General features: G+C 41.1%; 1 protein-coding gene across 1 annotated transcript in view; it reads right to left on the bottom strand.

The window, feature by feature from the left end:
• The window catches only part of nup210 (nucleoporin 210), a 70,265-nt gene that overhangs the window by 8,709 nt on the left and 40,717 nt on the right, over nt 1-20,839 (bottom strand). The window contains exons 23-31 of the mRNA XM_021615545.3: nt 20,314-20,449; nt 20,155-20,217; nt 19,499-19,678; nt 19,330-19,410; nt 19,066-19,197; nt 18,589-18,747; nt 14,139-14,230; nt 12,206-12,380; nt 11,695-11,870 (exon numbers count right to left, since the gene is read on the bottom strand). Coding sequence (XP_021471220.3) covers nt 11,695-11,870; nt 12,206-12,380; nt 14,139-14,230; nt 18,589-18,747; nt 19,066-19,197; nt 19,330-19,410; nt 19,499-19,678; nt 20,155-20,217; nt 20,314-20,449 — 1,194 coding nt within the window. The remainder of the gene's footprint in view (nt 1-11,694; nt 11,871-12,205; nt 12,381-14,138; nt 14,231-18,588; nt 18,748-19,065; nt 19,198-19,329; nt 19,411-19,498; nt 19,679-20,154; nt 20,218-20,313; nt 20,450-20,839) is intronic.

The raw sequence follows: 20,839 nt of genomic DNA, 5'->3' as shown, positions 1-20,839 counted from the left end.
GATGCTACAAGCTTGGCACACCTGTATTTGGGGAGTTTCTCCCATTCTTCTCTGCAGATACTCTCAAGCTCTGTCAGGTTGGATAGGGGAGTGTTGTTGCACAGATATTTTCAGGTCTCTCCAGAGATGTTTGATCGGGTTCAAGTCCGGGCTCTGGCTGGCCACTCCAGGACATTCAGAGACTTGTCCCGAAGCCACTCCTGCGTTGTCTTGGCTGTGTGCTTAGGGTCTTTGTCCCGTTAACCTTCGCTTCAGTAGGAGGTCATGAGCGCTTTGGAGCAGGATATCATCAAGGATCACTGTACTTTGCTCCGTTCATCTTTCCATTGATCCTGACTAGTCTTCCAGTCCCTGCCGCTGAAAAACATCCCCAAAGCATGATGCTGCCACCACCATCCTTCATCCTAGGGATGGTGCCAGGTTTCCTCCAGACATGACAGTTGGCATTCAGGCCAGAGTTCAATCTTGGTTTCATCAGACCAGAGAATCTTGATTCTCATGGTCTGAGTCTTTATGTGCCTTTTGGCAAACTCAAAGCGGGCTGTCATGTGCCTTTTACTGAGGACTGGCTTTCGTCTGGCCACTCTACCAGAAAGGCCTGATTGGTGGAGCACTGCAGAGATTGGTTGTGCTTCTGGAAGGTTCTCCCATCTCCACAAAGGAACTATAGAGCTCTGACCATTGGGTTCTTGGTCCAAGGCCCTACTCCACCGATTGCTCTGTTTGGCTGGGGGGGGGCAGCTCTAAGAAGAGTCTTGGTGGTTCCAAACTTTTTCCACTTAAGAGTGATGGAGGCCACCGTGTTCATGGGGACCTTCAATGATGCATACATGTTTTGGTACCCTTCCCCAAATCTGTGCCTCGACACAATCCTGTCTCTGAGCTCTACGGACAATTCCTTTGACGTCATGGCTTGGTTTTTTCTCTGACATGCACTGTCAACTGTGGGACCTTACATAGACAGGTGTGTGACTTTCTAAATAATGTCCAATCAATTGAATTTACCACAGGTGGACTCCAATCAAGTTTTAGAAACATCAAGAATGATCAATGGAAACAGGATGCACATGAGCTCAATTTTGAGCCTCATCGCAAAGGGTCTGAATATAAATACATTTGCAAAATGTCTAAAAACCTGTTTTTAGGGGTTATTCTGTGTAGTTTGCTGAGGATTTTATTTTCTTAATTTAATCCATTTTAGAATAAGGCTGTAACGTAACAAAATGTGAAAACAGTCAAGGGGTCTGAATACTTTCCTAAGTCGCTGTATATTTAAAGAAATACACCACATATAATGCATTCAGGGGCGGCAGGTAGCCTAGTGGTTAGAGCGTTGGGCCAGTAACCGAAAGGTTGCTAGATCAAATCCCTGAGTTGACAAGGTAAAAATCTGTCGTCCTGCCCTTGAACAAGGCAGTTGACCCACTGTTCCTAGGCCGTCATTGCAAATAAGAATTTGTTCTTAACTGACGTGCCTAGTTAAATAAAAATTAAATAAAAAAATAAACATTTAAATGTAATTCAGAAAATGAATACCAGGGATGCTGTCGCTATGTTATATACAATGTTTACTTTGCTGCGAAGGCTACAAGACCTGATTGAATAAATGCATTCTGAGAGATTTAAGTGCCATATTCAATTTTCTGTTCCACTGGTAAAGGCAGAACCATTTGGAGTGCTGTCATCTCATGTCTAACTCTCTTTAAGCAATTTTTTCCTAAGAAATTGGAGTGTCGGACATTAGTGCAAGCTCTTCCAGGCTTCCTCAAACTAAAAGAGCACTCAGAGAGAAGACATGGCACAATATTTCCAGCTGCCTTGGTCCACACAGCTAACAGCCACAGACATCTCTTAAACCCTACCACCCCATCTCAATCGTCTACCTGGCTGCTTTTACCTTCCCTATGAATATTTTCTTCCCCAATGTGTACACCTTCATACCAGTGGAGGCTGCTGGGGGGAGTAAAATGGCTTAAAATAATGGCTAGGGTTGAGTAATGTTTGATACCATTCTATTAACTCCATTACACTAAATTCCAGCCATTATCAAGAGCCGTCCTCTCAGCAGCCAACACTGCTTCATACAGTATCTCACGTACAAGTTGCCCTTCATTTGACTTTCAAGTCTGCACCGAAATAGTATAATTGTGGGGTTCTTTGCAACTTGAAAATGAAAACCTTTAAGGACATTCACAGAAAGCAACCATCACTAGATGGTAACTTTACAAGTAAAGTTGTGCGGCTTGGTGGTAGTGACATTAAAAAATACATTTAAAAATAAGTACTTTGATTATATTATTAAAATATTGAAATCATTTTTAATTTACATTGATAGTCAGTAGATTTGGTCAGTAATTGTGGTCAGCAGTAGTGGTCAGTAGTTATGTGGTTGAGTAGTTGTGTGGATATGGGCAGTAATTAGATGTGTGGTCTGAAGTTGTGGAATGTAATTTTGTGGTTGTGGTCACTAGATGTGGAAAGCAGTTGTGTGGTTATATCCTCACTTTTGAGAAAATGGCCTTTGAAGTTTGTAGTACTTACTGGAGAGCTCTTCTTTGTCTATACCCATTCAGCATCGTTCACACCCACCCATCTCTTTAAGGGATGAGCCGAGCGTTCTGTCCTAACAGCAGTCAAGCACCCAAGCTAACTGGCTAACGTTGGCTAGCTACTTCCAGACACAAATGAGAGAAGAGCTCACTAACCATTGTACTTGCCCGAGCAGAGCTGGCTAGGCTGTTTTTATTTGATCCAGAGCATTGGTGACAGCAACTGTGCTGCTGGCAAAAATGTACGCTTTTTCCCCAACGTTTACTGACACCGGCCATATTCAACGGGTGTTGAGCGTTCGTAAATTCATCAGTTATTCTGCACTCTGGCACACAAACGAAAGTGCTCTGAAATCAATCTATCAACAGTTGTCGCAGAGACATTCTATTGAAATGGTTACTTGCATAGTGGATTTTTTTTAAAGACATGTAGCTAGCTAGGTAAACAATTAACCATAATCTAAATTCATGACATTACTTACCCTGCATGAATCTGCGGTTCAATGTTCGCTATAACTAGCGAAGCAAATGGCTCTAAGATACGAACAATATTACTACACAGATCATACACAACGTTAGCTAGCGAGCCAGCCAGATAACGTTAGCTAGATAGCTAACAGTAAACTTTAACTTCTAATTTTGACAGTCGTTTTCATTTGAAACATGTAATATCTGAAAATGGAGCTAGCTTCTCCCTGTCACGGATGCCATGGTTGGCCTCACTTGGTTTGAAGATGTAATCCGGAGACAGGTATTTTCTCAATCTCCTTAGCCATCACACTAAATCCACTGATTTCAAAACACGGTCCACCAGAAAAAGTGCAACACTTATGCAGGTATACAACACAATATATATATATATTTTTAAAAGCAGAGTTAGACAGAATTACCTACACATACTGACCAGCTCAAATAGACAGAAGCGTGCTGTGAGGCAGACCAATCCGAACTAATCTCTCGGCATGCCCAGCCCACTCATTATCTCAACCAATCATGACTAGCGGGGAAGGTTGCTGACTTTCTGTTGCGAAACCAACTAGGCTCGTAATTTAAGAATTGTATTCATATTTATAGATGGCATACAAGTTTGTTATTAAGGCACGTTATTAAGGCATTTCTGACCAAAAACTAATTCTGTGAAGTAGTGACGCGCAACATACATACACCTAGTTTTCAAGAAACGAGTCACAATTGTGGTCACTCTTTAATCTCCTTGTAATTTTGGCCCTCTGTGTCAGTGAGTATCCTAGCAAAGGTTCCGTTTTGGAATCTCAAGGACAGAGCTGTGGCTAGAATATAGCAGGCGATGGGTTACTCAAAACGGCCCTAGTTACAGATTAGTAAGAGTTCATACATTTTAATATCTTTCTCTAACTTGTCAAAATGGCAGTTTAGGGGCGCTAGTGAGAAAGCCATGGAGTATGTCACGTTTTCCGAGCTCCTGCTGAAATTGCATTTATTTAATACTTTCTTTGCGCTTTGACTCAAAAATAACTAGGAAACACAGCCTTTAAATTACGTGCTTTACCTTGTTCAAATTATATTTTAGATTTAATGCGTAAATGGAATTTAACCTGCAAAAGTTTAAGTTCAGTGGAGTCACTGACAAGAGAAAGTTACTTTGTCAGTGAGTTCTTCAACAAGTGGGAGCTGAGCTGCTCCACCTCTCGGCACGGCAAAAAAAATTAACCCTGAGGATTTGAAGGCCAAGATTCTTGCTCTGTAGCTGAGGACCGAGCACTCACGTTGGGGATCTCAAGCAAGAAAGCCTGGTGGAAAACCTTGCATCGTTGTGGCTAAACTACACTATTATCAGGATTGTATTGATGTTCTTCGGCGTGCCAGAGAATTTGGCCCACTTCGATGCAATGGAGCACCCATCTCCAGCTTCCCAGACTATACCCCCAGCGCTGCTCGTGACCATGCCGCTTTCAATGATGTCAGGAATCTCCTCCTCGGACGGTCCGACTTTTGGTATAGTGTGGCTTTTCCTGCCCGGCTCCATATAACGGCACCGAGAAAGAGTTCCAAGAGCCCATAAGGCGATGGCCTTTGTAAAGGCGAACATTCTACCGAGGTCGGACGAAGCAAATGGCTGAATGTTTGAATGGCTGAATGCTGAATCACCTATTTAGCGATTAGGGTAATGGACGAATTTGTCTACCACTGTAGACTCGGTCTCTCTTCTGTAGATACTGTATAGTGTTGCCAGTGGTATCAGTTGATATTGTTAGGTAACATTCGTGCCTTAGTTCTGTTGAGTCAATTCTCCTTCTATTAACATTTTATTACCATGAAGCTGCTCATTTATATTCCTTGATGGTACATCCGTATCCAGGGTAGATAAAGCACAGGACCATCATACATTCAAATTTTCATGATAAAACTAAAAGAGCAGCCATTTCAATTAGTAAAAACATACCGTTCGCAATGTAAAGTGTAGAGGCAGATTCAGCAGGCCGTTTCATTACTGTAGTAGGAATACTGTATACTACACTGGTTATATCGGCTAACATTTATTCACCAAATTGGGATAACAGTTCATTCTTCACAAAATGTATTTTCTCGATTACCAAAAATGGACACACACAACCTAATACTAGGTGGTGATCGAATTGTCTACTGTCACCCAATCTGGATCGTAGCTCTCCTGAGGTATCATCAAAGAGAATATCAACAATTCAGCTATTTCTTAAGACATATGGCATATCCGATGCAATCCCACAGCTAGGGAGTATTCTTTCTCGCCAGTTCATAAGGCCTTCTCATGTATAGACACATTTTTCCTAGACAATAGATTTTTGCCATTTTTCACAGATTGTGATTACCAAACTAGTCATTTCGGGTCATTCTCCTCTTACTATGATACTACTTATACCAAAAACACAGAGTAATTATCGTCCTTGGCGGCTAAACTCACCACTGCTATCAGAAGAAACCTTTGTCGCTTTTATATCTCAAATTTCCATCTCCAGCTCAATCAAACCCCTGGAATGTCTCCTACAACAGTATGGTAATCAATGAAGGCTCATCTAAGGGGCCAAATTATTTTGTACGGTGCATAGATTAAGGAAGTGTAATATTCAACGGCTAGGGGAACTTATAAATACAATCTTGGATTTGGCATATTCACACTCTTCAGCCGTAAATGTACTAAAACAACGTTTGTCTGAAGTGTCAGAGTTCGATCTTCTTTCAACTCGACAAGCTTAAAATTGAATTAGTACATTTTGACATAAAATTATGAACATGGAGAGAAATCGGGGAAAATGCTAGCACACCAGCTGTGTCAGAGAACCACAAATAAAACCATACCTGAGATAACTGACAAGCTGGGTTACAAATGTATTGATCATTTAGAGGGCAATTCAAGCTTTCATTACTTTTACTCACAATAATACATTTCCGATTCCGCTGGTAATGCTACCTTCCTCGACACCTTCTTTGAGAACGTATATATTCCTACAGATGAACCTGAGACTGTGTTGGCAATTAAATATATGCAGTGTGTGAAATCCCCTGGACCGACGAATTTCCGAGCGAATTCTTTAATAAAATCTCAAGATTCAATCTGAGTTGCCAAACGTCAGCCTCGAAACCTTAATGACTTGGAGAAGATCTGCAGAGAGGAGTGGGACAAAATCCCTCCTGAGATGTGTGCAAACCTGGTGGCCAACTACAAGAAACGTCTGACCTCTGATTGCCAACAAGGGTTTTGTTGTTGTTATTCTGTCTCTCACTGTTCAAATAAACCTACCATTAAAATTATAGACGGATCATTTCTTTGTCAGTGGGCAAACGTACAAAATCAACAGGGGATCAAATACTTTCCCCCCCTCACTGTACTTTTGATTTTGACCCCCCCCCCCCTTGTTCAGGGACACATTATTCAATTTCTATTAGTCACATGTCTGCGGAACTTGTTCAGTTTATGTCTGCTGTTGAATCTTGTTATGTTCATACAAATATTTACACATGTTAAGTTTTCTGAAAATAAAACGCAGTTGCCAGTGAGAGGACGTTTTTTTTGTTGCTGAGTTTAAGATGATTGCCTGCCGTTTTGAGTCCTCATCTCTACAGATCAAACTGGTTTCATAAAAAATGGTCACTCTTTTTTCAACATCAGAAGTCTTTATAATATACTACAATCCCTATTCATCTGACACTCCAGAGATATTGTTATCACTTGACGCTGAGAAAACATTTGATCGGGTGGGTTGGGATTGTTTATTTTATACTCTCAAACAATTTGGATTCGGTGCAAATGTTATGTCCTGGATCAAAGTCCTTTACTCCTCCCCTATGCCTGCAGTGCGCACAAATAATAACCTTTCATCCTATTTTTAACGTGGGACAAGATAGCGTTGTCCTCTATCCCCTCAGCTGTTTGTCATCGTAGCCTTTAGCCATAGCAATATGTAATAACACCACTATCAAAAGGTATTCAAAGAGGGTGCTTAGAGCATAACGTCTGACTCTATGCGTGTGACATGCTATTATATTTGCCTGAACCGTTAACTGGTCTTCCAGAGATCCAGGTTCTACTAAAGACATTTGGTAAAATAGTATAAAGTTAATCTACAAAAAAAGTGTATTGATGCCTATTAACCCTTCTGTCATGCAAACTTATTTTAGTCACGTGCCCTTCAGAGTACATACACAGAAATATTTGGGAATTTGGGGTCACACACAATTTCAAAGATCTCTATAAAGCCAATTTCCCTCCTTTGATCCCCAAAACAGGATCTTGAACACTGGGATTTACTTTATTTTTCTTTAGGCGGAATAATTAACACAGTTAAAATGAACGTATTACATAAGTTGTACTTATTTCAATGTATTCTTATCTGACAATCTTTTTTTATCTCCTTAGATAAACTGATATCTGCAACAAGAAAAACCCTCGGATACATTGCAGAGATCTTGGTCTAGCACTTCCAAACTTTCAATATTATTAAATGGGCAGCTAATATAACAATAATTCTGTATTGGATGACAGAAATCCCTGCTGTTACAGGCCCGAAAGGGTTGACCTTGGAGATCTCATCCTGTGGCCCTAACTCCTTAGCAGCCTTATTACTCTGCTCAAAACTTGCATTAGCAGAGCCTGTTTCCAAATACACTAAAAACCTTATTGCGAAACATTCGCTGAAAATCTGGAAACAGTTCAGGCGATCGTTTGATCAGTAAATGTTCAACTTTTAGCCCCATTATTAAAGAACAATACATTCTCTCCATCATTATTAGACCGGGCGTTTCATATCTGGTCTGGAAAAGGGATCTCCTCACTGAACCACTTGTACATTGATTTGGATTTTGCATCTTTTGAACAGCTAGTGCAAAAGGTCAATATTCCTAGATCTCATTTCTTTAGATAACTGCAATTGCTTAGTTTTGCATTTTCATACCCTAGTCACTTCATCACGCCCACCTATCTCCCTTCTAGATTATATTTTTAAAGTGAACCCTTATATCAAAGTGGGCATAAGTTTGATCTGTACGTTATTAAACTTGCACAGTCTTGATTCCCTGAACTCTTAAGGACCAAATGGGAAGAGGATTTAGGTGAAGAGTGCAGTATGCTTCAGAGAATCCATTCTTCATCTATATGTCTAAGACATGCTGTAATTCAATTTAAAATGGTTAATTGGGTGCATTGGTCAAAGGCAAAATTATCCAAGATTAGACCAGATCTAGATCCCACTTGTGACCGATGTAAGCAGGCTCCTTTATTGGACATGACCAAAACTGACATATTTCTGGATATCATTTTTTTTGCCGTTTTATAAGATACTGGAGAGACCTATAGAACCTTCTGCCTTCATTGCATTATTTGGAGTAACAGCACAGGAGGGTCTTGGGCATCATTCTGACATGTACTACTCTTCTAGCTAGACGTCTTATACTATTTAAGTGGAAGGATCGGTTTCCTCTTTTTAACCATTGGATAAATTAAGTTATGCAATATCTCAAGCTAAAGAAAATACCCTACTCCGTTAGGGGGATCTGCAATTACATGTTATAATATCTGGAAACCATTCCTTTGCAGAAAACATGGACCCAGCTAATTTCACAACTCCATAAACCAACCCAAATTAGAATGTATAATTATTTTCACTTTTTTTTTATTTTTTTTACTTTGTTCTATAATATCTTTGTATATATATTTTTTTAATGATTTGATTATATTACTCAATCTATATCATGCCTGTTTCAGTCTGGTTTTGGGGTGGGTTTGATTTGGTAGGGGATCCGTGTGTGTTCTGCCTGCTATCTGTATAAATCAGAAAAGTGATGTGGTAATGCAGTTACTAAAACAGCTATACCGTAAGTTCCATAGTGAATATTTTGATTCCGTGAACATATATAGTGGGGCAAAAAAGTATTTAGTCAGCCACCAATTGTGCAAGTTCTCCCACTTACAAAGATGAGAGGCCTGTAATTTTCATCATAGGTACACTTCAACTATGACAGACAAAATGAGAAACAAAAATCCAGAAAATCACATTATGATTTTTTATGCATTTATTTGCAAATTATGGTGGAAAATAAGTATTTGGTCACCTACAAACAAGCAAGATTTCTGGCTCTCACAGACCTGTAACTTCTTCTTCAAGAGGCTCCTCTGTCCTCCACTCGTTACCTGTATTAATGGCACCTGTTTGAACTTGTTATCACTATAAAAGACACCTGTCCACAACCTCAAACAGTCACACTCCAAACTCCACTATGGCCAAGACCAAAGAGCTGTCAAAGGACACCAGAAACAAAATTGTAGACCTGCACCAGGCTGGGAAGACTGAATCTGTAATAGGTAAGCAGCTTGGTTTGAAGAAATCAACTGTGGGAGCAATTATTAGGAAATGGAAGACATACAAGACCACTGATAATCTCCCTCGATCTGGGGCTCCACGCAAGATTTCACACCGTGGGGTCAAAATGATAACAAGAACGGTGAGCAAAAATTCTAGAACCACACCTAGTGACCTGCAGAGAGCTGGGACCAAAGTAACAAAGCCTACCATCAGTAACACACTACGCCGCCAGGGACTCAAATCCTGCAGTGCCAGACGTGTCTCCCTGCTTAAGCCAGTACATGTCCAGGCCCATCTGAAGTTTGCTAGAGAGCATTTGGATGATCCAGAAGAAGATTGGGAGAATTTCATCTGACCATATGACACCAAAATATAACTTTTTGGTAAAAACTCAACTCGTCGTGTTTGGAGGACAAAGAATGCTGAGTTGCATCCAAAGAACACCATATTTTGAGTGAAAACCTCCATCCATTAGCAAGGGCATTGAAGATGAAACGTGGCTGGGTCTTTCAGCATGACAATGATCCCAAACACACCGCCGGGCAACGAAGGAGTGGCTTCGTAAGAAGCATTTCAAGGTCCTGGAGTGGCCTAGTCTCCAGATCTCAACCCCATAGAAAATCTTTGGAGGGAGTTGAAAGTCCGTGTTGCCCAGCAACAGCCCCAAAACGTCACTGCTCTATAGGAGATCTGCATGGAGGAATGGGCCAAAATACCAGCAACAGTGTGTGAAAACCTTGAAGACCTTTGACCTCTGTCATTGCCAACAAAGGGTATATAACAAAGTATTGAGATAAACTTTTGTAATTGACCAAATACTTATTTTCCACCATAATTTTCAAATAAATTCATTAAAAATCCTACAATGTGATTTTCTGGATTTTTTTTCTCTCATTTTGTCTATAATAGTTGAAGTGTACCTATAATGAAAATTACAGGCCTCTCATGTTTTTAAGTGGGAGAACTTGCACAATTGGTGGCTGACTAAATGCTTTTTTGCCCCACTGTATGAATAACAGTGAAGTAAAAAATATTCCTTACGCTCTAACTTTGTCTAACTTGTTGGGGTGGGGGTCAAAACGGTCAAAATGTTGTTGATGCGGTTACAGTACTTAATTGCTGTCACTTTATCAAAATATATTTTTGTTCAAACGCCAGCAGAAAAGTAGACGAATATGTAAATGCTTTAACTTTATGTCTCAGTTGTTGTGTGGTCAATATGTGTGTTGTGGTCAGTAATTGTGGTCACGTCTCTCTCCTCTTAATTTTGGCCCTCGGTGCCAGTGAGTATCCTAGCAACAGTTCCGTTTTGGAATCTCAATAATGACACAGAGCTGTTGTTAGAAAAGAGCAGGCGCAGGTTACTAAAACTGCTCTATCTAGAGATTTTTACACACGATTCCAAATCCGCTTCCCAAATTGAAAAGCAGAGAAGTAGGGGAATATTTAATATTTTTGTCTAACTTGCTGGGTTAGTGGTGAAAACGGTAGTTGTTTGGAAAATAATGAATCTGCTTGCTTCTGACATGATTTACAACAGCTAGAAAGAGACTAGAGCCATTTACTAAAATCGCTCGTTACAGATTGGTCCGCACAATACGATTGCGGATTTGACCAGAGAAGTAGGGGAAATGTCATACTTTAGAAAAAATGTCTAACTCGTTGCGTTAGTGGTCAAAACAGAGGAAGTTTGGGAAAAGTTGGAACATATGCACCTAAAACAGCTGTACCGTAAGTTCCGTAGTGAATATTTTAATTCTGCGAACAGATATGAAAATCAGAGCAGACAAATATCCCGTCGACTCTGACTCTGTCGAACTTGTTGGGGTAGTGGTCAAAACGGCAGTTGTTTGCAAAAACTTTACAGAAAATGTGGTTGATGCAGTCACTTAAACTGTTGTAATTTTTTTGTCTGAATATTATTTTTTGCCCGAACGCCAGATTTGAGTAGCACAGAAGTAGACGAAGATGGGAACACTTGAACTTTGTCTAAGTTGTTGCAAAGTGGAATAATTAGCTGATTTGTGTCAAAAGTTACAGGATTTTACTAAGAGAATGGCAGTTGGAAGTGATGATGTCAAAATTGGGATCATTATAATCTTGATGAAAAGAGGATTTAGGCCAACAAAAAAAATGGACTATAAGTTTAATAACGTAAAAGTATAACATATCAAAAAGTGGTATACAAACAACTCAAGTGAGACCATTCTGGACGTTTTGAACATTGAACGGAGTTTCTAGAACAAGAAGAAGAAGATCGACTAACTAAGATAGGGCTCTTGCTGCGCAAACCCCACAATTAAACAGAAAAAAAAACATTGTGAACTTACCTGTTGGTGGTGAACGTGAGCAGGGAGTTGTGGCTGTGAAGGACCTCTCCAGTGTTAGCATGGAGGTGAACAGTGAAAGTAAGCACCATGCCCAGAGGAATAGCAGACAGGCTGTCCCTGGAAGGGTTGTGGATAACTGGACTGGTGCTGAAACGCAGGTACGACACAGGGGCCACCTGGGAAACCACAGAGAGGGATAGACTACAATGTAAGGAAATCTACTTAGACCGAAGTCAACTGCAAGCAATCCATCTCTCACTAACAGTCTTAAAACATGTTGCCATTTGTCATGACTTTATAATGGCATGAATTAAGATGATAGACATAAGTATGGGTAATGAAGTTTTGGTTATTGGCAACATTTGCATGAGATGCGGTAAACTTGTATAGAATTTATTAATTTAACAAAATGACTTCATATTCTCATTCATTGTACTGTGTTAACATTTTATTTATTCCCATAGGGACAATAAAGATTAATATAATTTAATTAAGGAGCAGAGGGTTTCACCTTCACTGCGAGGACCAGGGTTTGATTGACACCGAATGTTTCCTGTGAGGTCACCAGCAGGGAGGAGGAGCCAGTGAGCGAGCCAGAGGACAAGAGGCCCTTCTCATCCACCTGGACAATGGTAGCCTGGTCGGGACAGTCCAGCACTCGGTAGGACAGAGCAACCACACCGTCCCTGTTCACACACACACCACCAGAGTTAGTAGCTTTCCATTTTCTGGAGACGACTCAAGCGGTTGTTTTAATATCAAGAGCAGGGCACTATAGAGAGGATATGGTGTAATTTGAAATGGAACTGAAGAGGTAATGTGCAATGCTGAGTGCTCAAAGTAAAATTGAGTTTTCAAAGTGTCTCAGGTGTGAAGCTAGGTAGGTACAGTTGAAGTCGGAAGTTTACATACACTTAGGGTGGAGTCATTACAACTCATTTTACAACCACTCCACTAATTTCTTGTTAACAAACTATAGTTTTGGCAAGTCTTAGGACATCTAGTAATTTTTCCAACAATTGCTTACAGACAGATTATTTCACTGATAATTCACTGTATCACACCTCCAGTGGGTCAGAAGTTTACATACACCAAGTTGACTGCCTTTTAAACAGCTTGGAAAATTCAAAAAAAAAAAAAAGTCAATTAGCCTATCAGAAGCTTCTAAATGACATAATTTGAGTCAATTTGAGGTGTAGAAAATCAAAAGAAATCAGCCAAGACACCAGAAAAAAAATTGTAGACCTGGTCTGGTCTGGTTCATCCTTGGGACCAATTTCCAAATGCCTGAAGGTACCACATTCATCTGTACAAACAATAGTAAGCAAGTATAAACACCACGGGACCCACACAGCCATCATACTGCTCAGGAAGGAGACGTGTTCTGTCTCCTAGAAATTAACGTATTTTGGTGCGAAAAGTGCAAATCAATCCCAGAACAGCAGCAAAGGACCTTGTGAAGATGCTGTAGGAAACAGGTACAAAAGTATCTACATCCACAGTAAAATTAGTATAGACCTATATTGATATAACCTGAAAGGCCACTCAGCAAGGAAGAAGCCACTGCTCCAAAACCACCATAAAAAATCCAGACTACGGTTTGCAACTGCACATGGGGACAAAGATCATACTTTGTGGAGAAATGTCCTCTGGTCTGATGAAACAAAAATATAACTGTTTGGCCATAATGACCATCGTTATGTTTGAAGGAAAAAGGGGGAGGCTTGTTAGCTGAAGAACACCATCCCAACCGTGAAACACGGGGGTTGCAGCATCATGTTGTGGAGGTGCTTTGCTGCAGGAAGGCCTGGTGCACTTCACAAAATAGATGGCATCATGAGGACGGAAAATTGTGTGGATATATTGAAGCAACATCTCAAGACATCAGTCAGGAAGTTAAAGCTTGGTCGCAAATAGGTCTTCCAAATGGACAATGACCCCAAGCATACTTCCAAAGTTGGCTAAAACGCTTAAGGACAACAAAGGCAAGCTACTGGAGTGGCCATCACAAAGCCCTGACCTCAATCCTATAGAAAATTTGTGGGCAGAACTGAAAAAGCGTGTGCGAGCAAGGAGGTCGACAAACCTGACTCAGTTACACCAGCTCTGTAAGGAGGAATGGGACAAAATTCACCCAACTTATTGTGGGAAGCTACCCAAAACGTTTGACCCAAGTTAAACAATTTAAATGCAATGCTACCAAATACACTCAATTAGTATGTAAACTTCTGACCCACTGGGAATGTGAAGAAATAAAAGCTGAAATAAGTCACTCTCTACTATTATACTGACATGTCACATTCTTAAAATAAAGTGGTGATCCTAACTGACATAAGACAGGGAATTTTAGCTATGATGTCAGGAATTGTGAAAAACTGAGTTTAAATTTATTTGGCTACGGTATGTAAATTTCCTACTTCAACTGTAGGTCCCTATTCCCTTACCGGTTAGTCTGGAGTATGAGCCCAGAGTTGGGAGCCATCAGTATCTCCTCAGCCTCCACAGCTGGATTAAGCATGTGCAGCTTGTCATAAACCTTGATCAAAGGGAAGAGTTGACGGCCTAATTAACTGGAGGTTTTTACCCATCCTTTGATGTTTGGGTCTTCCTGACACGACATAGTCTAATGCAGTTTGAAGTGGATGCACACGACACGTCGCAGGCCAATCTGCCTTCTTATCACTTTACAAAGTTACACTTTAAAAAGGAGAAGTTAGCTTTTTTTACAACCAAATCTCTATTATTGATGTAAATGGCACATTATAGAAGGGCCCAGAAACGTTTTTTTATTATAGCAATTTCACTTGTTTTTGAGAAACGTACCCCAACCAGCGATTCACTTCCACCTCCTTGTTGTACAGTATGGGGGATTAGAAACAAAAACAAACAAAGGCTCCAAAAACACCCAAATTCATCCTGGTACAAACTGAAACGCTCTCAGTATAGTGATGAAGGTATTTAGAGGTCGTTCACATGAAATGGTGTCATTACGAACTGCAGCGTTATATTCCAGTTTGTTTGAGAACCGAGCGATACCTCTCCGTCCATTCTAGCAGCAGGCTTCACAGAGAGCTGTAGTCTGGTTAGGGGAAACAGCTCGAATTGCACAAAATGGAGTAACATTACGGATTAAATGTGGAATTACGCAATTTCATGTGTACAACATCTAAAGACCTGCATCACGATACTGAGATCCATTTCTAAAATAACGTATTTGGGCGTTTTCGGGGACCCCGTACTGCACAACGAGAATGGAGGAAGTGAATCGCTGGTTGGGTTCAGTAAAAAAGATAACTAGTGAAATAGCAAATAAAAGGGTCCAAATACTTTAACATTCTATTTACATAAAAGATATGGTTGTTTAAAAGCAAACTTCTGCTTTAAGTATTCAACCACAATCAAAACATCATTGATTTACATTCTGACTTCTCAGCATGTTTTCTTGCAGTGTTTTTTCACTTTCAGTTCGTTTTTAGGTGGAAGGGAACAGGAAAACAAGCAGAGGTCCATAAATAAGCACTATAAACTGAGTAGTCATGTCATATATTTGAGACAGTGTGATCCAGCCACACAGAAAAACCAAGCGCAGTGCTGTGTCTGGGCATGAACACCGAGAGAGGTACTGTGTTATGGTAGTAGTAGTAGTAGTATACCAATTTCTCAAATCCAGACCCTTAGGCCAGTAGTACTACTGATTTTCATTGTTAACCTTTAATAAGGGACTGATCCAGACCTAGGACACCGGGAGATTGAGATCTCTGACCCATCAGTCAAATAACTACAAGGGAGAAAAGAAAAACAGCGAACCTGGGATATGAGTTGCCCTGGCATATACAATACCAGTCAAAAGTTTGGAAACACCTACTCATTAATAAGGTTTTTCTTTATTTTCACTATTTTCTACATTGTAGAATAATAGTGACGACATCAAAACTATGAAATAACACATATGGAATCATGTAGTAACCAAAAAAATATATATATTTTATATTTGAGATTCTTCAAAATAGCCCTTTGCCTTGATGACAGCTTTGCAAACCATTGGCATTCTCTCAATGAGCTTCATGAGGTAGTCACCTGGAATGCATGGTAAGAAGAATGGCGGGGGGGTATGCCTTATGATTAACGGGACGTGGTATGATCATAACAACATACAGGAACTCAAGTCCTTTTGCTCACCTGACCTAGAATTCCTTACAATCAAATGTCGACCGCATTATCTACCAAGATAATTCTTATCGATTATAATCACAGCCGTATACATCCCCCCCCCAAGCAGACACATCGATGGCCCTGAATGAACTTCATTGGACTCTATGTAAACTGGAAACCACATATCCTGAGGCTGCATTCATTGTAGCATGGGGATTTTAACAAGGCTAATCTGGACACAAAAAAACCTCAACATTTTAGCAGCATATCGAATGCGCTACCTGAGCAGAAAAACATCCTGGACCAATATTACTCTAACTTCCACGACGCACACAAAGCCCTGCCCCGCCCTCCTTTCGGAAAATCTGACCACAACTCCATTTTGTTGCTCCAAGCCTATAGACCAAAACTAAAACAGGAAACGCCCGTGCTCAGGTCTGTTCAACGCACGTCCGACCAATCTGATTCCAAGCTTCAAGACTGCTTCGATCACGTGGACTGGGATATGTTCCGCATAGCGTCGGACAATAACACTGATGAATACGCTGATTTGGTGAGCGAGTTTATTAGCAAGTGCATCGGTGATGTTGTACCCACAGCAACTATTTAAAACCTTCCCCAACCAGAAACCATGGATTGATGGCAGCATTCGTGCAAAACTGAAAGTGCGAACCACTGCTTTTAAAATCAGGGCAAGGCAACCGGAAGCATGACCGAATACAAACAGTGTAGCTATTCCCTCCACAAGGCAATCAGTCACAACGGCTCAGACACGAGAGGTATGTGGCAGGGTCTACAGTCAATCATGGACTACAATAAGAAAACCAGCCCCGTCGCGGACCACAATGTCTTGCTCCCAGACAAACTAAAGAACTTCTTTGCTCGCTTTGAGGACAATACAGTTGCAACGACACGGACCGCTACCAAAACCTGCGGGCTCTCCTTTACCGCAGCCAATGTGAGTAAAGCATTTAAACGTGTTAACCCTCGCAAGGCTGCCGGCCCAGACGGCATCCCTAGCCGCGTCCTCAGAGCATGCGCAGACCAGCTGGCTGGTGTGTTTACGAACATGTTCAATCAATCCTTATCCCAGTCTGCTGTTCCCAAATGCTTCAAGAGGGCCACCATTGTTCCAGTTCCCAAGAAAGCTAAGGCAAAATGAGCTAAATGACTATCGCCCCGTAGCACTCACCTCCGTCATCATGAAGTGCTTTGAGAGACTATTCAAGGATCATATTCACCTGCACCCTACCTGACACCCTAGAACCACTCCAATTTGCTTACCGCCCCAATAGGTCCACAGACGACACAATCGCAACCACACTGCCCTAACCCACCTGGACAAGAGGAATACCTATGTAAGATTGCTGTTCATCGACTACATCTCAGAATTTAACACTATAGCATCCTCCAAACTCGTCATCAAGCCTGGGTCTCGACCCCACCCTGTGCAACTGGGACCTGGACTTCCTGACGGGTGTGCCTTGTTAAAAGTTAATTTGTGGAATTTCTTTCCTTCTTAATGCGTTTGAGCCAATCAGTTGTGTTGTGACAAGGTAGGGGTGGTATACATAAGATAGCCATATTTGGTAAAAGATCAAGCCCATATTATGGCAAGAACAGGTCAAATAAGCTAAGACAAATGACAGTGTCAATTGTCAGTCAATGTAGAAAATGTCAACTTTGAAAGTCTCTTCAAGTGCAGTCGCAAAAACCATCAAGTGCTATGATGAAACTGGCTCTTATGAGGACCGCCACATGAAAGGAAGACCCAGAGTTACCTCTGCTGCAGAGGATAAGTTTATTAGCGTTACCAGCCTCAGAAATTGCAGCCAAAATAAATGCTTCACAGAGTTAAAGTAACAGACACATCTCAACATCAACTGTTCAGAAGAGACGGCATGAAATCAGGCCTTCATGGTGGAATTTCTGCAAAGAAATCACTACTGAAGGACACCAATAAGAAGAGACTAGCTTGGGCCCAGAAACACGAGCAATGGACATTAACCTTGTGGAAATCTGTCCTTTGGTCTGGAGTCCAAATGTGAGATTTTTGGTTCCAACCGCAGTGTCTTTGTGAGACGCAGAGTAGGTGAACGGATGATCTCTGCATGTGTGGCTCCCACCATGAAGCATGGCGGAAGGTGTGATGGTGCTTTGCTGGTGATACGATATGTGATTTATTTAGAATTCAAGTCACACTTAACCAGCATGGCTACCACAGCATTCTGCAGCAATTCACCATCCCATCTGGTTTGCACTTAGTGGGATCATCATTTATTTTTCAACAGGACAATGACCCAACACACCTTCAGGCTGTGTACGGGCTATTTGACCAAGGAGGAGAGTGATGGAGTGCTGCATCAGATGACCTGAACTCCACAATCACCCAATCTCAACCCAATTGAGATGGTTTGGGATGAGTTGGACCACAGAGTGAAGGAAAAGCAGCCAACAAGTGCTCAGCATATGTGGGAACTCCTTCAAGACTGTTGGAAAGTCATTCCAGGTGAAGCTGGTTGAGAGAATGCCAAGGGTGTGCAAAGCTGTCATCAAGGGTTGCAACTTTGAAGAGTTTTGTATTGTTTAACACCTTTTGGTTACTATATGATTCCATAGTTTTGATGTCTTCACTATTATTCTACAATGTAGAACATTTTAAAAAATAAAGAAAAACCCTTGAATGAGTAGGTGTGTCCAAACTTTTGACTGGCACTGTAGGTGCCTGCATAAGTATAGTACCTGGATCTGGAGTTCATCACTGAGCTCTAGTAGCTTCCTCTCCAGTTGTCCCGCCTTTGGGTCAGTGACTTTGAGCACCACCTTCAGCCCTGTCCTTCCTTTAGTCTTCCCTGTTACGCTCATAGCAAAGTTATGCTCTGACTGGAGCTGGAAAGAGGCCTACAAAGAGATAGGCATTTTAAATCAGTGAATGAAAGCAGAAATAGAGTTAAAAATGAGACAGTAGAAATATCAGATGTTGTTTCTCTGGTGTAGGTGGAGCATAATTTTGTCCTAATTCAGTCACTCTGATACAAAGAATCATAGGAGCTCAAAACAAAATATCCCACTCATCTATAAATTAATCAAACTAGTTTTTCTAATACACTATTTATGGCTTATTATAGAATCAGTTGATAACTAAAGTGCCTATGGTCTTGAATGGAACCTTTGTCACTCATCAAGAAGAAAACCTTGAGATCAAAAACTGGTTCCCACCTCGGCATGTCGTGATTGGAGTTCCAGGATGTCTCTCTTGGTGGTGAACCAATGGAAGGTGAGGCCAGGCAGGGTGTTGCCAAAGGAGAAGGGGGTCTGACTGCTGGTGAGCCCTATCACATACACAGGCATCTAGGAGAAGGGACAGGATCACGTCTGTAAGTCCTGATATTCACAATATAAAGCATCTCAATTAGAGTGAATTATGTCCTATGGACACTGTCAGAGACCATTTGAGATTACAGTTAATTTATCACGTGTTACCTGTGTCCCAGTCTTCATTCTGGTGATAGGGGCCCGGATGCGAATGGCCCTCAATTGCACAACTTCAACCTCAACTTGATCCTGTTCATAGGAAACATTAGAATAGAAGTACATCACTTTCAGTTGGTGAAAAAGAGATGATGTACCTGATGATGTACAGGTATTTTACCTGAGAGACAACAACAAGCTTCCCAGTCTCGGCATCGACAGCTTGAACCAGTCCTGTAACCGTGACGTTGCCAATGGCAATGCCCCTGACATGACCTATGTCGTTAACAGATGCCATCTCCTCATTGGCCATTGAGAAGAGGATGTTGGACTGGGGCTGTGGGCCGCCCTCGGATGTGATCTACAACATGGAGACGAGGTAAAGGGTGGTGTCTGTGTGTGTCATAAATAAATATGGTAGACTAGCAGTTTCACGTGACTAGCAGTGAGGATACTGACAGCATGTTCAACTCTTGTCAATGTGGGGTCTTTACATTTGTCAAGGCAATCAAATCATGCACAGTCTGTTAGAATAATCAACACTAGAGATTTGGAGATTAAATCAACAGGTTACTCACAGGGTGTGTGTATTTACAATTACTTAATATTCAGATATTAAATAGCATGTAGAGAGCTTCACAAATGCAAAGAACACAAATGAACAGTTGCACAACGGGTAAGCTGGAAAGGCCTATTTTAAAGCGTATGGTGATTCAAATTATTTTCACAAAATGAGATTCTCTAAACAGGACATCCTGTCTTATCAGTGTGGGGGACAGCAGGGGCAGAGACCAGAGTCTTCCCACAATAATCGGAAAATGTCACAATCCAATGTACCTGCATCATGGCTCCGATTATCAGAGTCATTTTCCTGGGGATCAGTTTGAATGGTGGGAACACCTAGAAAGACCAAAACAAAAATGAGTGTCTTTCAACACACATAATATAACATCATTGGACAACATGTTTCAGTGAGTCTCATGAAAACCCTCCTACCTCTATTTGCTGAGGAGCAGATGCAATCTTCCTTCCAGTTTTGTCTACTAGCATAGCAGACACGCTGGTCTGTCCAATTGCTAAGCCTTTGACCAGAAAGATTGCCGTGTCCTTCTCTGAGGGATCTGAAAGTGCTCTGGGGAAAACACAACATGAATTGTGAACTCAATGTCTACTTTACTGAAACGTAGGCAAAATATACAGTGCCTTGCGAAAGTATTCGGCCCCCTTGAACTTTGCGACCTTTTGCCACATTTCAGGCTTTAACCTGTTAGAGCTCTAGGGGCGCTATTTCATTTTTGGATAAAAAACGTTCCCGTTTTAAGCGCGATATTTTGTCACGAAAAGATGCTCGACTATGCATATTCTTGACAGTTTTGGAAAGAAAACACTCTGAAGTTTCAGAATCTGCAAAGATTTTGTCTGTAAGTGCCCCAGAACTCATTCTACAGGCAAAACCAAGATGATGCATCACCCAGGAATTAGCAGAATTTCTGAAGCTCTGTTTTCCATTCTCTCCTTATAT

This window comes from Oncorhynchus mykiss, chromosome 9 (assembly GCF_057628025.1).
Source record: "Oncorhynchus mykiss isolate SJ-2025 chromosome 9, ASM5762802v1, whole genome shotgun sequence".
NCBI lineage: Eukaryota > Metazoa > Chordata > Actinopteri > Salmoniformes > Salmonidae > Oncorhynchus > Oncorhynchus mykiss.
Note: the sequence above shows the minus strand (reverse complement) of the source record. Positions and strands in the feature narration are given on the sequence as shown.